A 17,386-nucleotide genomic window follows, 5' to 3' on the forward strand; every position below is an offset into this window, starting at 1 on the left:
AGACTAGCAGAATAACTGGTAGGAAAATCACGTTATGAGATTATAAATGAAATATGCAATGATTAAATGTTGCATATAGCAAGTGCGTAAATGTGAAAAAAATAAAAGAAAGAAAATTTTATACTTGATATAATATTGAGAAATGTTTTTTAAAAGCTCGCATGAACAGGAAAAGATGAATAAAATATTCACTTTGTTAACTAACATTGCCTCTGGGTGATGAGGTTATAATTTAATGATGTGGTCTCCTCCGCCTTTTTGCAGTTCTCAGCTGTTGTTGGGATATAAGCTACTTTAAAGAAAGTTACTTGCAGTGAGATTATTCCTCCAAAGACTGCTCTAAATAGATACGTAAAGAAAAGGGAACTGGCATTGCACGCCACGTATGTGTGCTGAAACATCGCTCTACCCCGTAGGCACATACACCCATGTGTCAGTTAAAGTGAGAAGTGTATTTTAGAAGGAGCTCAGGGCTGTGTTCTCCTCTTCGGCATGCGGGCGCAGTGCTCAGACTTACATCATATCCTCGGAGCACAGCCAGGTGGAAAGAGAGAAGCTGCAGCGGGATCACGCTCAGGATGCCCTGCAGGCAGTCCACGGTGTGGGGCAGCTCGATGGTTTTGTATGCAAACTTAGAACTCTCAGTGTCATCCTTGCAGCACAGTATAATCGGGCGACCCTAGGGTAGAGAAATACGTTTGCAAATAGGTAAGTTCTGAAAGAAGGAGCTGTTTCCACATTGCAGTTTTTGGAACCAGCATTAGTGCAATTGTTGGAATTATGAGTGAAGGTGCAATTCATGATTCATGTAAGGGACAAAGCACGTGATGCTTCGTGGTGCACTCCTGTCCTTCCTGGTAAGATGACTGGCACCTACCCACACCGTTCTGCACCCATTTGTTGAGTGGCCTCAGGATGCCTTGCAAAGGGCCAGGCAGCCCTCCTGACCCCAATGGGCTCACCATCTAGTGATGGGAAACAGACCCATAAGCAGACCAGGACACGAAGATGAATCTTAGGAAAATGCCACGGGGCAATAAAAGAGGCAGTGTGACTGAGGAAGGCTCCTCAGAAAGGAGATGTCTGGCTTGAGACCTCAGTGATGAGAAGCTGACTCTCTGACTGTGCAAGAGCATTCTGGGCAGAGAAACACCCAGCACACAAAGGCTCCGAGCCGGAACGAGCTCGGCATGAATAGGACACGGGGAGAGTGGGGTGGTGGAACTCGGCATGGCAGGAGGAGAGGAACAGGTGACACAGGCTCGTGGGGCACTGCAGTTGGATGGGGGGCTGCAGGAGGGTTTTCGGCAGGGGGAACGGTGCGGTCTGACCACCATGCTGAGTCAGGTGTGGCGGCCCCTGGCTTGAGCAGCTTACTGTGTTTCAGCTACCTGTAACTTCATGAGCCAGCCCAAGATGGAGCTGGAGGGCTCTGGCCTTCTGTGTCAGGGAGCTACTGTACAATAAAGAATCTGGCTAGGGCCGGGGATTTAGCTCAGTGGTTCCGGCGCCTGCCTTGCAAACGCAAGGTCCTGAGTTCAATCCCTGGTACCAAAAAAAAAAAAAAAAAAAAGAATCTGGCTAGTCTTTGTCCCTGCTGCCTGGGAGAGAGACTGTAATCTTCTGGACTTTCCTGAAAGATAGAAGCATCTTTGTCTCCTGGTGGGCCCCTCAGCCAACACCTGAGTCTATGCTGGTGAGAAGATTCACAATGAGTCCAAGGACAGTTTCAGTGTGGGGGATCAGCGTGTCAGAAAGTTCACCATGTGATTACTGGATTGGGACCTTGGGCCCTGAAGTCAGAGGGAGAACTGGAGATCAAGTTCAAACAAAAGCCAATGATCTAATCAGTCATGCTTACTTAATGAAACCCCAATAAAACATGGGCACTGGAGCCAGAAGCTCAGGTGAGCTCTCAGGTGCTACACCAGGAGGATGACTCATCCTGAGGACACAGAAGCTTCACGTTTAGCGCCTGACTGGTATCCTTACAATCAAACTGTAATAGGAAGCAGAGCACTTTCCTGAGTTCTCTGAGCTGCTCTAGAGAATCATCAAGCCTGGGGGAACGCCCCAGTTTGCAGCTAGGTAACAGTGGCAATGCCCACATCATTTTGTCTTATGCCACCTGGTTGGAGATTAGTTTACTTTGAAAAATTGCCCTTTGTAAAGCCATTTTTTTTGTTTTTTCCCTTTCCCCAACATTGTTGCTTCTAAAAGAAAGTCCCCCTTTAAATGGCTGAGGTATGCACTACTAGAGTGAACTATTCCAGAAAGGAGGACAAAGAGGAAAACAATGATCCTCAGACTCCTAATCAGTGATTTTTCTTCAGGTCTTTAGAACAGGGACACCTGGCGGTCTTCAAATTGACCCGTTAATCGTGTTTTCTAAAATAAGAACTCTTATGAAAATTATGTGTTTATCTAAAGCATTAAAGGACGGCTCAGGAGCTGAAGGTCCTTTGTAATCACAGGGATGCCCAAATAAGAGAAAGAAAAGCATCCCCAGTGCACAACCTTCCTGTCCCTCCCTCCCTTTTGCTTTTTTGGTACCTGGGATTGAACGCGGGATCCTGTGCTTGCGAGGCAAGGGGCAGCACCACTGAGCTAAATCCCTGGCCCCCTCCCTCCCTTTTGAAGAGGATGTGGTGGTCCCTGCCTGGAATCTCCGTGCTCTGAAAGGCAGGAAGATCACAGGTTTGAGTCCAGTCTGGGAAACTTAGGGAGACCCTGTCTCAAAATGAAAAATTTTAAAAGGGCTGGGGACATAGCTCAGTCCAAAGAACCTGGGTTCAATCCCTAACACTGCAAACAAACAAAAAACAAACACCCTTTCTTGATCCTGAAGTTTTTGAAATGGCCATGAGGACAGAAGTCTGGCCATTTTCCCTATCAGTTGCTTATTTTAATAAAAACTAATGTCCTTCCTACTAACTTCTGTCTTCAGAATATCAGCTGTCCTCAGAGGGCAAGGCTGGACCTTGATTGGTCAAAACTGTGAGTGGCCCAGCAGCCATGTAAGCACCTGACTGGTGTCTGACATGAGGCTGCCCTACACCGGGGAAACCTGACTTCAGCCTGCCTGGTCAGCGTCAGAACGGCACTGGTCAGCTTGGGAGAGCCCACCCCCAGGCGCTCTGCTAGGAGTACACGGCCTCCTCTGGTCCCCAAGCCCGGAGTCCAAGGCGGCTGGGGACCGTCTGGGCACTGGGGCTCACTGAGGAGCTGCTGCAGGATATGGCTGCAAGCCTGGTATTTCCTTCCCAGTGTGTGCGTGTCTCACAAGGGGCACAGGAGTGTGTCATCATGCCTGCTCACTGGCAGCACAACCCACAGCTGGTGCGGCAGGAAGTGGGTGAGGTGGGCGTGTGCAGAAGACAGCAGGGCAGAGGTGTCCCCGGACCAGCAGAGGCCTCACCTGGCGGGCTGTGACTTGCTGCAAAGCGTTCTGGCATTTGGCAAAACAAGGATCCTTCATGATCACCATGATGACTGGCATCTGCTTGTCAACCAGTGCCAGGGGCCCGTGCTTCAGCTCCCCGGCCAGAATGCCTTCCGAATGCATGTAGGTTATCTCTTTAATTTTCTGGGAAAACACAACAGTTCAGTGTCACCCTGGGCAGACAGGGGCTGGAGCAGATCAGCCAGAAAGGAGGAAGGGAAGCGAGGAGAGGGATAACGTGGGAAGGCAGGAGCTTGGGGCTGAAAGGCCAATGGGTGCATGGACCCGTCACGGCAGCAATGGCGAGGCAGGGCCAGGGCTTCCTGTCCCGAGCACACACCGCCGCTGGCTCGCTGGCTCGGGGTCCTCAGGCCAGCCCCAGGCGCTACAGCTCCATCTCTTCAGTCGCACACACAGCCACCCACTTTGGACACAAAGTCGGCACTGGTCTCCCTCCTTCCTCCTGGTGAGCCAGACTCATGGTTTCCCGTCACCATGGACAACACCATTGTGCCAGCCTAAGACCGACCCTTATTCTGCTAGTCGATTCGTCATTCCTTCAACTTTAGAGCCTTCATACCTTCCAGAGGGTCGCTCCAGCTGACCTATCAAACGAAATCACATCCTCTGGGCTATTTCAATTTTTTCTTATGTTCAGGTAAGATCCGTTTCTTTTTTCCTTAATATATGTTTGCACTACACGAGGCAGACCCGCGTCTACTGTTACCATTAAACCCATGTCATTGCCCCGATGAGACCATCGAAGGAAACATCTCTCCTTCCCCGGAGCCATTCCTCTGGGTCAGGGAAACACTGTAGGGACTGAGGCTCCTCCCTGGCGGCTGCAGACAGCTGGAGTCCTGGCCTCCACGTGGCCACAGAGGGGCCATTCACTTGTGCCAGCAATAGCCTAAAGGCTTCTTTCTTTGCCAGTGACTAGTGTGGAGACGATGTTGAATATGCATCGTTCACCAGTACACTTAGCCACTGCAGCTGAGCATCCCAGCCTGGGGGCAGAACTACCAGGGTCTAAAAGTGTACCCACCCAGGCCCTGTCTCCACTGCGCCCTTTGAGAAGCAGTGTGTGTCAGCTCCTCACTTTTTCTGACAGCAGTCAGAATCTCCTACCACCCTGAGTTCAAAGGCCAGGGATTGTGAAATATGTACGTTGTCTTCACTCTCTTTCCCGGCACATAATCCTAAAATCCTTGGACTCTTAAATAAGAGTGACAGGTGCTAACGATCAACTGCTGGCTGACAGCTCCTCAGTAGCTTCAAGATGGGGCCTGGTCACCAGAAAGATGGAGGCAGAATCAGCAGGCTGGAACTTTCAGCTCTGTGCCTCAACCCTAGGTTAGGGTTAAAGTTAAAGGGATCATCACTGGAGATGTGAATCGATCCTGCCTGTATCATCAGCGTCCACAACAACACTAGATGCCCAGAGGATCCTGGAGGGTGATCTGTCCAGATGAGCATGGAAGCCCACGTCCCTTCGCCCATACCTTGGCCTGTGCACCTCTCTCTTCACTGGGGATTCACTGCTGTCCTCCGAAATACTCTACTCTGTGAACCAGTGACCCTAAGCAAAGAAGGCTCTGTGTGGGATGCAGGTGGTGGAGGTCGGAGTGCACTGAGGTCAGGCTTGGACTTTCAAGGCCGGCTAATGCCTCTCAGTGCTTCCTGAGAGCCTTATTGGGGTAAGCAGCGGAACCGGGGCGCTGGAAGCTACCTGCCACTCTCTCTGCAGCCCTGTGGTCCACACAGGAGGAAAGTCAGTCACTGATTTTAAAATGTAGGCTCATTCTTGCAGGATCTCAAGCTCCCTTTGGGTTTAAAAGGTAACAAGGAAGCTCTGCAGAGGCCCCATCTCACAATTCTGGTGTGTGGCTTGTGGCAGTGGGAAAACTCAGGTCCTTTATGTAATCTTGAGCAGGACACTTCACTTGCTGGAGGCTTAGTTTCTTCCTGAATATGGTGTGGGCAGTTCCTAGCAATCTCTCAGAAGCTGCCCGTGACATGTGACTGAGCTTCTCCAGATGGGGCCTGGCTGCACCAGCCGGCTCCTGGGGCTCACCTTTTCTCCTGGGAGACCAGGAGCTCCCTGGGGACAGACACCCAGCTGTGTCCCGGGCCATACCAGCCTGGTTGAGAGCTGGGGCTCGTGCAGGCCCACAGGATGGCCAGCCCTTCCCTCCCCACACAGTGCTGTGCCCTCCCTTGCCCTACGGGTTTCTCTGCAGGTCTCCTATGCCGGCCTACGGCATGGCGGGATGCTGGGAGGGTGGGCAGGGGCGCTCACCAAGGCTCCTTCCAGGCACGTGGCATAGTTGTAGCCCCTGCCCATCACCAGAAGGGACCTCTGTGTGTAGAGCTCCAGGGCCAGGTCGTGGATCTTCTCTTCCAGGGACAGCACCTCCCTGATCAGCTCTGAGACACGCACACAGCAGAGGGAGAAAGTCAGCCATTCTAACTTCAAAACAACTTTAGGAAGAAAGCTGTAGGGGACACACAAGGTTCTGGCGCTCAATCACTTGGTATACTTTGCTTCTTTGCATTAGTTTAGAAGGACTTTAAACTTAGATTATGGGAAATAACTTGGGTTACTGGCTAGAAATTTGTTGGGACAGCAATTCATATTTGTGTGACTTTGAAAAGCACTTGTAGTAGACAGGGAACTATTATTTCTAGCTGCATTTTATAGGAAGGCAGCTGAGGCTCTAAGAGATGAAACCACCATCTGGTGAGAGTGGAGCGCCTAGAATGAATGCCGCCCAAGCTGGGTCTTAAGGCCAAGCCGTGCCCTGGGCCAGGTGCTCAGACTTCCCCGCCCCAGGACTCCTCCACAGTCTTAAAGACCAAATCCCTCAGGAGCTTGTTTTCATGGGTTAGCTCTCACTGTTTACCACCTTAGAAAATAACACCGAGAAATTAAAAAGCATTCATTCATTTAAAATAGCAATAAACCTATTAGATTACTTTATTTTTCTGGGAAAAAAATGGGTGAGAATAGTGACACTGCTTAACATTTTGCATATCTTTTTTTTTTTTGGTACCAGGGATCGAACTCAGGACCTTGTGCTTGCAAGGCAGGCGGTGGAACCACTGAGCTAAATCCCCGGGTCTGCATATCTTTTTAATGTTTAATAAAAAGCACTTGACTGTTTTATGTTTCCACATTCAATTTGTTGTGATTTTTTTTTTTTTTGGTTGAAGTATAAACTGGGCTTCCAGAGACAGAGCAAATAATTTTTTCAAATATTCAAATATTCTTTGCTACATCATACTTGAGAAGGGGTAGTTCTTAAAATGGTTGTTACAAATATAGAATTTGAAATCATATCAATGAAGCGTTCTGATTTGTTACATTAATATTTATCTTATACTGTATTTTATTTTTTTTGTTTTTTGGTACCGGGGATCAAACTCGGGTCCTCGCACTTGCGCAGCAGGCGGGGAAACCACTGAGCTAAATCCCGAGCCCTATCTTATACTTTAAATGGTTCTTTACACATGCAGAATTTTGTTACATCATGCATTGGCCACAAAACAATGTAAATCTTCTAAAAATGGACACATTTCATTATAAAATACATTTTAGAAATCATATTTGTTAAAACCACCATGATCTGGGCTGGGGATTTAGCTCACTGGTTCCCGCGCCTGCCTTGAAAGTGCAAGGTCTCGAGTTTGATTCCCGGTACCAAAAAAAACCACAAAACCCAAAAAACCATGCCACCATGATCTCATCAGAAAAGTCAGGAAGTGGTGAAGCTCGTGGTGGTAGGCACCATTTTCCAAAATTCTAAGTTTTGATCCAAAGCCTGAAGTTTATTATTGGCAACAAATTCTGTTGTTTGTTCCCCTGCAGTGCGGGGCTAGCGGCCCTGGTCCGTGGGGGCTGGGAGGGGTCAGCACCGGGCAGGCGGAGGAGGGTCGTCTAAAGGGCCGAGGCCTGCGACTGCAGCTGCAGAGGCGCCGAGGGAGTTGGGGAACATACCGGGTAAGGACCGCAGGCCCCGGATGATCTCTTGTCTCCTGTTTTGTAGCGAAATCCGGTCTTCAGACATCATCAAGCCAAACATCACCAGGGAGATGAACTGGCTGGTGTAGGCCTGTGGGCGGAGGGGCGGCACGGACCTCTGACCCGACCGGCCTGCGACCAGCGCTGCGAGGACAGGAGGAGGCGCCCGGGGAGGCCCCTACCTTGGTGCTGGCCACGCCGATCTCCGGGCCCGCGTTGATGTGGACGCCGCAGTCGGTCTCGCGCGAGATGGAGCTGCCCACGGTGTTGGTGACGCCCACGGTGAGCGCGCGGCGGTCCCTGCAGTAGCGCAGCGCCAGGAGCGTGTCCGCGGTCTCGCCTGCACGGAGGACGGACCGAGGGAGGGAGGGACGGCCTCAGGCCTCAGCGCGCCGCGCCCCACCCGCCCACGCCCAGGCTTCCTTGCAGTTTGCGGGCCAGCCCGTCCTGAGCTCTCCGGAAGTCCCGACCCTGTCCTGTCCCGCCCCTGGGACAAGGCGAGGGGAAGCTCCCTCCAGCCCTGAGCGGCAGCTGACAGCAGGCCTGGCCGCGCCCTGCCAGACCCCTAAGCTGCGTGGTCGGGACTCGAGGCTCCACAGACTCAGCAGTGAACACCCAGAACACCCCCATCGCGGTGTTCCTCAAACAGATTGTGTTTGAAAGGAAACAGTTCCTGAGGCCTCAGTGTGGACTCAAGTGGCCTTTCCAATAAAGCTACTTAAACAGGTTCATGCACAAACCCGGGCAAACTCTGCGCTGCTAGGTCTTAAAAACTCAACCCAAATAAACAGGAGCCAGACCACAGGGTCAAAACCACTGGAATCCACATGGGTCTCTGAGGCTGCTCCTCACAGGCGCCTCGCAGGCCGCTGCTGCGGGCTGTGCTCAGCCAAGCGCTTCGCAGTGCGGTTCGGGTCGGTGTTCGAGGGCTGCCCGCCCAGCTCTCTCCACTCCTCAGCACGCCGCAGCGCATCGGGCCTTGCCCAGCACCAGAGGTGGGTGGCAGGGGAACCAGGAGGGCAGGGCAGCACCTTCGTCAGGCCCGCCCCTGGTTTTATTTATATATTTTTTTGGTACCAGGGATTGAACTCCGGTCCCGCGCTTGCAAGGCAGGCGCCAGAACCAGAGCTAAATCCCCGGCCCCCCTGGTTTTATTTTTGTGTTTTGAGACAGGGCCTAGCTATGTAGCTCAGGCTGGCCTTGAAGTTACTTGGTAAGTTTTTTCCCTGTATGTAGAGCCTCAAGGGCTGACACTATTATATTTATATAAAATCCATCTCCTTTTTTCCCATACTGGAGATGGACCCTATTTCCCACCCCCGCCCCCACAGTGTTAGGGTGACAGGCTTCAGTCACCACGCTGCACTCCAGCACTGTTCTTTTACTAATGGCTCCTGCCAATCCACGAAATATCGTTTGGCTCTGGTGGGATGGTCCACCCAGAGGTGAGCATGGCAGTCCTTAGGTAACAGGTGGTCGGCCGGCCACACCGTGGCTGTGTCTGCTCTGGTTTTACTTAGCTTGGCATCGAAATGGAAATGGCATTAAACAATGAAAATGGAAACAGTATTAAACGCCCCTATACACACTGGAGCATGACGCCAAATTCTCAGATGTGATAATAACCTGTGGTTACATCTGGATCTTTTTTCACATATCCTGAGGTTTGTGGAGAAAAGGATGTGGTGTCTTCAGGGGCGAGGTTAATGTGGGTATGGCTGGGACAGATTAGCTGAATTGATCATTGCTAGGACTAGATGACGAATTATGTGAATTTCTCTACTTTTACAAAAATTTGGAATTCTTCATAATTACAGTGTTTCAAAAATCCTTCTAAAGCTCAAAAGCACCCCAGAGCACGTGACTGCAGATCACCTCTGGACCCAGTGCTCGACCAAGTGAGGGCAAAGGCCCTTAACTGTGCAGTGTTACCCAGGCAGGGCTTCCTCTCCTAGGGGAAGCCCCCAACCCGAGCAGTGACTCAGCGTCCCCCCTGCTGGGCAGTGTGGGCACTGCACCAGGGGGACTGCATGGCTTGGGCACAGGACCCACTGAGTCCTCAATGTGAATCTCAATCCAGAAGAATTTTGAATGAGATTTTTTTTGTCCACTAAATTAAACCCAGCAAATGTTTATGGTCCTTAAAGCGCTAGACTCGGGATGGCAGGAGCAGGGAGAAGCCACAGGGCAGGGGACAGAAAAACAATGGATCTGGATTCTCAGGCCAACTGCAGCTCTTTCACACCCCTCTCCACAAAATGGTGACAGTAGCTGATGCCTGCAAGGGTTAAATGCCTAAGGAAGGAAGGCCAGCATGTGGTATGGTGCAGAGAGAAGAGCGGGGGATGAGCTACTGCAAGTCTGGCCGTGCTACCTGCAGGCTCCCTTACCGGACTGGCTGATGAAAAAGCAGACATCATCCCTGAAGACAGGTGTGTTCCTGTCCAGGAAATCGCTGGCAAGTTCAACCATCACAGGGAGCTCGGTCAGTTCCTCCAGCACTTGTCGTGTCTGAAGACAAAAGGAACAGAGGCTGAAGTCCATCCTGGGCACCGCAGAGACGCAGGGCAGCTGGGCTTCGAGGGATCGCGTGTAACACGGTGCTGCAGGGACACACGAGAGGGGCACAGGCAGAGAGCACAGGGCAGGACCCGGTGGCGGGCACTGTAAAGGCATCACAGCTTGTCTGCATACCATGTGCTGAGAAAGGTCCCCTACCGGATGCCTGAGAGATGCGCTCCCTGTGACAGCGTCACTCACAGAGAGCCCCTCTTCTGCATGCTTTGCTGGAGCCAGAGCAAGGGCCCGAAGAGAGGCGGAGAGTCATTACCACGACCAGGCCCCTGCCCCTCAGTCACCCCCCGCCCCGGGGTGCACCAGTGCCTTGCTGTCCCGGTGGGAGAGGCTTGCAGAGGAAAGGTTGGTGCCACTTCCAGGCTGGTTTGTGGCTATGGGTGAGAGCACTGTGCTGCATTCAGAGGCCAGTGTGGGACAGCACTCAGGCCGCTAATCCCAGCACTGCCCAGGACCCGGTGTGGCACACTTACAGCCACAGCGGCGTGGTAGCTGGTTCCACAGCCAATCACGATGAGCCTTCGGCATCGTCGAATCTCCTTCAAGTGGTCTTTCAAGCCGCCCAAGAGCACTACAGGACACACAGACCGTGTCAGGGCTGGGTCTACAACGTGGCTGCTCACTCACAGGGTGCAGCACAGGCGACTCCTGATGAGTTTTGGGATTACCTGTGTTGGTCTCAAAGTTCACTCGGCCTCTCATGGTATTGAAAACGGATTCTGGCTGTTCAAAAATCTCCTTCTGCATAAATGCACTGAAGTTACCTGGTCAAACAAACACCAATGAGGTGGGTTAGTTTTAATTTAGTTTCATTTCCACTGCTTCACTTTTATCCAGGAAGAAAAATCATTATAGTGATAGGGAGACCTGTAAAGCCATCACAGATTTCAAGGGCATCTCCAGGTAATGCTCTGCTTGATGCTCCTTGGGACAGGTCAGAAGCAAGCAGGTTGGGCACAAGGACCATCTCCAGTGTACACCTGAGGGCCTGCAGCTCAAGGAAGGCAGGGATTTATGTGAGGCGTGGAAGGAACAAACAGTGGGCCTGGTCCTCTTGGACCATGCTCCCTTTAGCAAGTCCCCACCCCCAGGGCTGAACTCAGGGCCTTTGGCATGCTGGGTAAGTGCTCTACCATTGAGATACAGGCCCAACCCTGGCAATGTCCTCATAATAAATACCCTCCCAGCTTCAACAATAGAGACACACTTTATCCAGCCTGCTGCGCATTTCCAGGCCTCGATCTGAATGGGACTCGGTGGCCATTACAGCGACAGTTTGGCTGCAGGGATTCAGGCCCATCTGAGGTATAGCATGAGTGATCTGGAGGCTTCCAGAGACCTGGAAGGCACCTTCTCTCACGTCTGCCACCTGGGACAGAGCTGTACACAGCACAGTGAAGTGAGGGAAGAGGATTCTGTGAGGAAGCAGGACAGCAGGGCTCAGGAGGGGCCTTGGTGGTTGAAGGATCAGACCCTCAGGTGCTCTGAGGGTTGTGTTTCAGGGGAGCTCCGGATGAGCCGGAGGTCAAACTGTTCTATGATTAGAACAGGAGCTGCAAGAACCACCAGGTGGGCCAGCGAGACAACCAGGCCTGCCAGGAGGGCAAGGCACAGGGGGGAAAGGGCTGAGTGGGTGGAGCTGGGCTTTGAACTGCAGGGTGGGCTGTGTGCTGTAGCAGGGGGTTTGGGTTCTGTGCTAAGTTCAGTGGGAAGCAGCAAGATGATAACAGGGTCTGATTCATGTTCTTAAAACTTTACTCAGTGGGCCGGGGATTTAGCTCAGTGGTTTCGCCGCCTGCTGCACAAGCGCAAGGACCCGAGTTCGATCCCTGGTACCAAAAAACAACTTTGCTCAAGCTACCGCATGGAGGTAGGCACCGCCGGGGGCAAGGGTGAGTGCAGGGAGACAGGCTCTGCTCATGGGGATGTGGTCCACGGTCCTCACCCCCATCACTGCAGACCTTCCCCTCAGAGAAGAAATAATGCTGGGGTATGGGACCATCCCAGGGAGCTGTGATGCAGGGGTCGCATCAAGAAGATTCCTCTTTGGAGGTACAGGTCAGGCTCTCCACAGCTCCTCAGTTAGGCAAGTCACAAGCCACCCGCAGTCCTGCCCTGGTGGCCACAGTGGGCAGAAGGGGACAGTGTCAGGTGCTCCCCTTACAAGGCTGTTGCATGGACTCTCAGAGGACACCTGCCTTTCATGATTTGCTGCAGTTCCATTTGCAAGGTCTGGATGGCTCGAGATGGGTCATCACTAGCCGAGCGTTTGACTCGGTGAATGGAGAGTTTCCCATCAGCCACTGCGGCGATGTCGTCATCCTCCAGGAAGATGACCCTGTTGGTGTGTTCTATGATGGCACTGCAGGGACACAAGGGCATCATAATTACCCCACTCTGGACAGTCACAGTCACTTACTGTTTCCCAAGAATGGGGTCAGCATCAGTGGCATTTTAAGAGTGACAGTGACATCACACTAAAAAGATCAATTTACGGTGACCCTTCCCCTCCTGTCCACACCCTCCCTCGGCTGTCAGGGTCACCCTAACCCTAACCTATCCCTAACCCATTGAAGAATGCATAGAAACATTACATGATTTCTTCTATAAACATTTTAGCTTATATCTCTAAAAGCCAAGGAATATTTTTAACCCACTAGAATACTCATATCATATCTGAAATTCATAGTTATTCCTTGATATCATCAAATATCCAATAAGTTCAAATTTCTTCTATAATCTCATGGAAGTCTTTTTATACTTAACTTTTCTTCAAATCAAGAACCAAACCTTTAGAGAATGCTCAGGAGCCAACATACTATTCGGAATTTTAAAGGGCAAGAAGAAAGCATTTATCTTGGATTTTAAAGCAGTCTGACCTTTAGAATAACTCCATAGTTATTAAAACAGGTTTCTCTTTACAGAAATAATATAGCCAGTAAAAAAAAGAATGACAGAATGAGAATTATTATTTTAGGAACTCCTCATTATTACTAGTTGTACTCAAGGATCATCCATGGCTAATGAAACTGGAAGGTAAAAAGCTGAGAAAGTTTTATAAGGGATGGATAAGGCTGGCAATACTTGAACCCCTGATCGATCGTAGTACAAAAAGACAGACAATGAGACATCAGGTGCCTCCCGGAGGGAAGACACACCACCACCTATGTAATCTTGCAGAATAAGATTCAAACCTAAATTAAAAATTGAATACGATCAAACTTGTAGACAAACGTAAACTCATTTACAGAAAACACAATGGACAGAAGATTCTGTTAAATAAAACTGTGGGGGTGTACTCAGAAAAATCCAGAGGGCAGGAAGCCCGAATGACCCAGTTTCTTAAGACACATACACACAGACAGAGCAAGACCCAAAGGGGACAAGATACGCTCTTCACTGAAATATGAGGTCACTGTGTTTATTTTTATAACTTTACACTAATGAGAAGTAGTAAAGATTTTTCCCTTCTGTCTCAGTTGCTTTTTCTTGTTGTTGAGGCAAAATACCCAACACCCAAAGTTAAAGGAAGAAAGGTTTATTTAGCTCACAGGTTGTACAGGTTTCAGTCCAAAATCGGCTGGCTCCAAGCACGGCAGAGGAGAAACAGTTCATGGCAGGCAGAAGACAGCAAAAGCACGCAACAAGAGACAAGTGGCAAGCCTCTTTCTGTTCCTTATATTGTACCCAGGCTGCAGCACTCACATCTTTAATCCCAGCACCCTTAATCCTACCACTGTACCACGAATCAATCCCAGCGTCACCCACCCCAGATCCAGCTACTCTGAAAAGCCCCACCTATAACTGCATGAGGCTTTGGGGGGAGATCTAGACAAGCCGTAACACCTTCAGATTGTGATAGGAGTTTTAAAAATAAGTTTAGGTTAGAAAAGTGGGTGAATAAAAACTACGCATGGTCAACAGCACAGGTCACACAAAACCACAAAAGCAGTACTGGGGAACTGGGGAGGGGGGTTCATTCCACCATGGACCACATCCACTTGCCTCTCTAAAAAAATGCAAACCCCTGGGACAAAGTCAAAAAGCGCTATGGCTCTAAGAAGAGTTATCTCCACTCAGATTCTAGGGGAAAAGATAAAGGATAGAAAGCTACTGTACTAGAAAAAGATCTTAAATAATACACACCCACTATATAGGAAGTAAAAAATACAGTGGAAGAAGTAGAAATGGCCTGGATCACATCTCCGAGAAATATAACACTGCTGACATGGTAGCACTGCCCTGCTGCAATGCTTGATCCATGTGCGTCTATATTTACATGTGCAGGTTGAAATATAACTACTGTTTTAACTTACAGAACAGATGGCAACACCATCCAGTCACGAGGATCACTGCTGTGAGGATTAAATCACCTCTATCGACCTGGGAGCTCTCCGAGATGTCTCGGGCCCCTGCTCCATGGGACGGAGGTGAGCTCTGCGCCCTCAACTGGGGTCCGCTGTGGCGACTGAGGAGGCCCCGCACAGCCCCTGCACACAGGCCAGCCCCGCCAGGGCGCCACATGCTGTCTGCATGGCGGGGAGGGTGCCCGGTGTGGGTGTGTGAGCCCGACACACACACGAGATGTAATCCCCGAAGATGTGCGTGAACAGTATTTGGAGGTGGCACCTTTAAGAGCCAACTGGGTCACGAGGGACGAATGGATTAATGGGTTACCATGGGAGTAGTTTTGTTAGGCAAGTGCACTCTCTGTCTTGCCGGGGGCTGCCCCTGCTGTGTCGAGAGGCAGCTAGAAGACACTTCATCCTCCCCTGGGTCTAAAGCTCTTGTTCTCATCAACCCACAAAACAGTAATTTTTGAGAACTTCTGATGCAGCAAGAGTTGCCAATACCATGCTCTCAGACGTCCCAGCCTCCAGAACCATGAGCTAAATTAGTCTCTAGTTTTACAAACTGCCTCGTCTTGAGTATTTTGTCACAGCAACAGAAAATGGACTAACAGCGGGTTTTCCTGTTTATATACTACAATTATAGAATCACTTTTTTACATTTTAAAAACATAAGCAAACAAAAGAACCTTGAGGGTTTTAATTATAGCACAGAATTTGTAGATATGGGGGCGAATCAAGATTTTTAAATTTTTTATTTGTTAAATTTTAAAATTTAATTCTCCTAACTTTAAAGTAATGTTAAGCCCAGCTGAGCTCAGATCTGCTAGTTTTTGGAGGGAAGTTAGAAATGAGAATGTGGAATCTGTTCATGTATTCAAGTCTCTTCTTGTTTCTCAGTGTACATTTTTGTGGTCTTCTCCAAACATTTTTGCAGCTATTTTTATTAAACGTTATTCTAAGAAATCTAATTAAAGCATTTTCCTTCAGCTGTGGCGAGTAGTACTGCTTTCTGTCTAACAAACATTTGCAGAGAGCCTGCCGTGCCTGGTCGGGTAAGGACTCCGAGGGACAAGGCAGGCACAGCCGTCCCTGCCCCGACAGTGGAGGGTTTAGCAGCGGCTGCTGGGATTAGGCCTCGCTCACCTCTTCGAGCCGCCAGGGTTAGTGCTAACAGCCTTTCCACTGGAGTCCAAGTGTATCATTACATTGCCTACAAATCATCATCTCGTCTTCCTCCAGGCACTCATGCCTTTTCTAATTTTGAAACATCTAACATATTTCTTTCAGTATCAAATTTCTTTGATTGTAACTTAGGTACCACTGAGTGTAAGATCACAATTATTTTGCATGCTTCTAAGAAATAAAAAGTTCAGCAAATTATAATTTCAAGATGCCACTTATGGATACAAAAATAATTGTATGCAAAACAATTGTGTGTCTTGGGATCAGTAAAATAGTATTCGCTTCTCACTGAAACGACGCTTTAGGGAACAGTTAGGGAAGCACTGCCCTTCGCTCAGTGTTGAAGATGATGCGGCCTGGCCTCTTGAAACGGGTCTCAGCCCTGCCTCTGGTTTCCTGTCTCTCCCTGCTTCCCAGGAGAGTGGGCCCGGAGTCCTCCCCGCCCAGAACAGGACCCTCCTGGAGGTTAGATGGGAGAGAAAAGCCACACAGAATGGAAAGAAACTTGGATGAAGGAGGTAACGCTGATACGTACAGCAGCTTTCTATTTATAGCAAGAAAGTATTTTAGTTCGTTCTCTCTCTCTCTCTGTATCTCTCCTTTCCCCGCTCTGACCTTCCCATCCCCACCTTCCTCACGTGTGTGTGTGTGTGTGTGTGTGTGCGCGCGTGTGTGTGTGACGTAAGGAAAGAGTTTTGTTTCAAAAATTATTCTTTTTTTTTTTTGGTAGCAGGGATCGAACCCAGGCCCTTGTGCTTGCGGGGCAGGTGGCAAAAAATTATTCTTTTGAGAGTCGATGAGAGCTTGAGCTTTACCCCCGACTGTACAAGCCCTGACTCTCTGGCCTCTGATTGAGGACAGGTCTGACACCAGGCAAAGGCGGGGTGCAGTGAAGGAAGGACTGAGGCCTGTGCCCCATCAAGAGACGAAAGTGGAGCCCTCCAGACAGCGAGGGCAGGGAGCACAGCCCCAGGAGCTCCGATCAGTTAGGTTTTCGAAGAAGCTAGAAATCCAGGTTTTTATGTGAACTCTCCCAATTCTGAGATGTTGACAACTGATTCCATTTTCCCACGAGGTCCCAAACAGCGGCTCAGTGGCTCTGGGCTGTGGCCCCGGGGCAGCCCACAGCAGAAACACAGAGCCCAGCCCCAGGAGGGTCGGGAGCAGGGGCACTGGGGCCTGGGCCGTGCCGGGTGTGAGAAAATAGCTCAGATGGGGTGAGCAGATGGCGGGCCAGGGATGCTGCTCCGCTCCGAGGCAGAGCACTTGCCTGCCCTGTACAGGGCCCGCCGCTGGCATGCGGGGGGGGGGGGGCGCGGAGACAGTGGTAGGCAATCACTTACTGTTTACATAATCCCAGGAAAGGAAGACGAAAAGGTTTTGTTACCTTGCATCAGAAGCAAAGAAGAATTCCACGGCTTTGTCGCCCACAGCGTGAAGGCAGGTGGAGCTGTCCAGCCTCTTCATCCTCTTTTTACAGATATTCTTCACATTCTCAACATTGCCTAGTAAATAAAGGAATCGACTGCAAACCCCCAGAGCCTACTTCATTTGCATAACATGTGGCAAGGAACCCATTTCCCCTTTGAATATGCGTGGGAGAAATTTGCAATTTTTAGCTTTGGTTGTGTCAGCCAAATCATGTAAAAGCTCCCCAAATAGCACAGCACCACTGCAAGAGCATTTTAATGGCAAGCAAAAACAAGCCGAAGAAATGCTTGATCAGGGTACCCTGGCCATTACGCCGAGCTGCATGCTGTTCCATTTCTGTCTGTTTGAAAATATCCTCAATGAAAAGCTTTTAGAAAGATGGAG

General features: G+C 50.0%; 1 protein-coding gene and 1 long non-coding RNA gene across 5 annotated transcripts in view; one reads left to right on the forward strand and one right to left on the reverse strand.

Annotated features, from left to right (window-relative positions):
• The window catches only part of Gfpt2 (glutamine--fructose-6-phosphate transaminase 2), a 51,294-nt gene that overhangs the window by 6,798 nt on the left and 27,110 nt on the right, over positions 1 to 17,386 (reverse strand). For all 4 annotated transcript variants that reach the window (XR_015444885.1, XM_087195006.1, XM_087195009.1 and 1 more), the window contains exons 9-18: positions 16,959 to 17,076; positions 12,236 to 12,399; positions 10,706 to 10,801; positions 10,511 to 10,608; positions 9,854 to 9,974; positions 7,646 to 7,803; positions 7,440 to 7,554; positions 5,742 to 5,869; positions 3,419 to 3,586; positions 518 to 679 (exon numbers count right to left, since the gene is read on the reverse strand). Coding sequence is in view for 3 of the 4 variants with exons in the window: in XM_087195006.1 (XP_087051132.1) it covers positions 518 to 679; positions 3,419 to 3,586; positions 5,742 to 5,869; positions 7,440 to 7,554; positions 7,646 to 7,803; positions 9,854 to 9,974; positions 10,511 to 10,608; positions 10,706 to 10,801; positions 12,236 to 12,399; positions 16,959 to 17,076 (1,328 nt within the window). In the remaining variant the exon portion in view is untranslated. The remainder of the gene's footprint in view (positions 1 to 517; positions 680 to 3,418; positions 3,587 to 5,741; positions 5,870 to 7,439; positions 7,555 to 7,645; positions 7,804 to 9,853; positions 9,975 to 10,510; positions 10,609 to 10,705; positions 10,802 to 12,235; positions 12,400 to 16,958; positions 17,077 to 17,386) is intronic.
• Positions 7,606 to 17,097, forward strand: LOC147823044 (uncharacterized). The gene is made up of 4 exons (XR_015444888.1): positions 7,606 to 7,745; positions 14,356 to 14,467; positions 15,989 to 16,089; positions 16,932 to 17,097. It is a non-coding gene; the product is annotated as an uncharacterized LOC147823044 (long non-coding RNA).

This window comes from Heterocephalus glaber, unplaced genomic scaffold (assembly GCF_053883595.1).
Source record: "Heterocephalus glaber isolate CG9 unplaced genomic scaffold, H.glaber_assembly_v1.0 deba00001606, whole genome shotgun sequence".
Lineage (NCBI taxonomy): Eukaryota > Metazoa > Chordata > Mammalia > Rodentia > Bathyergidae > Heterocephalus > Heterocephalus glaber.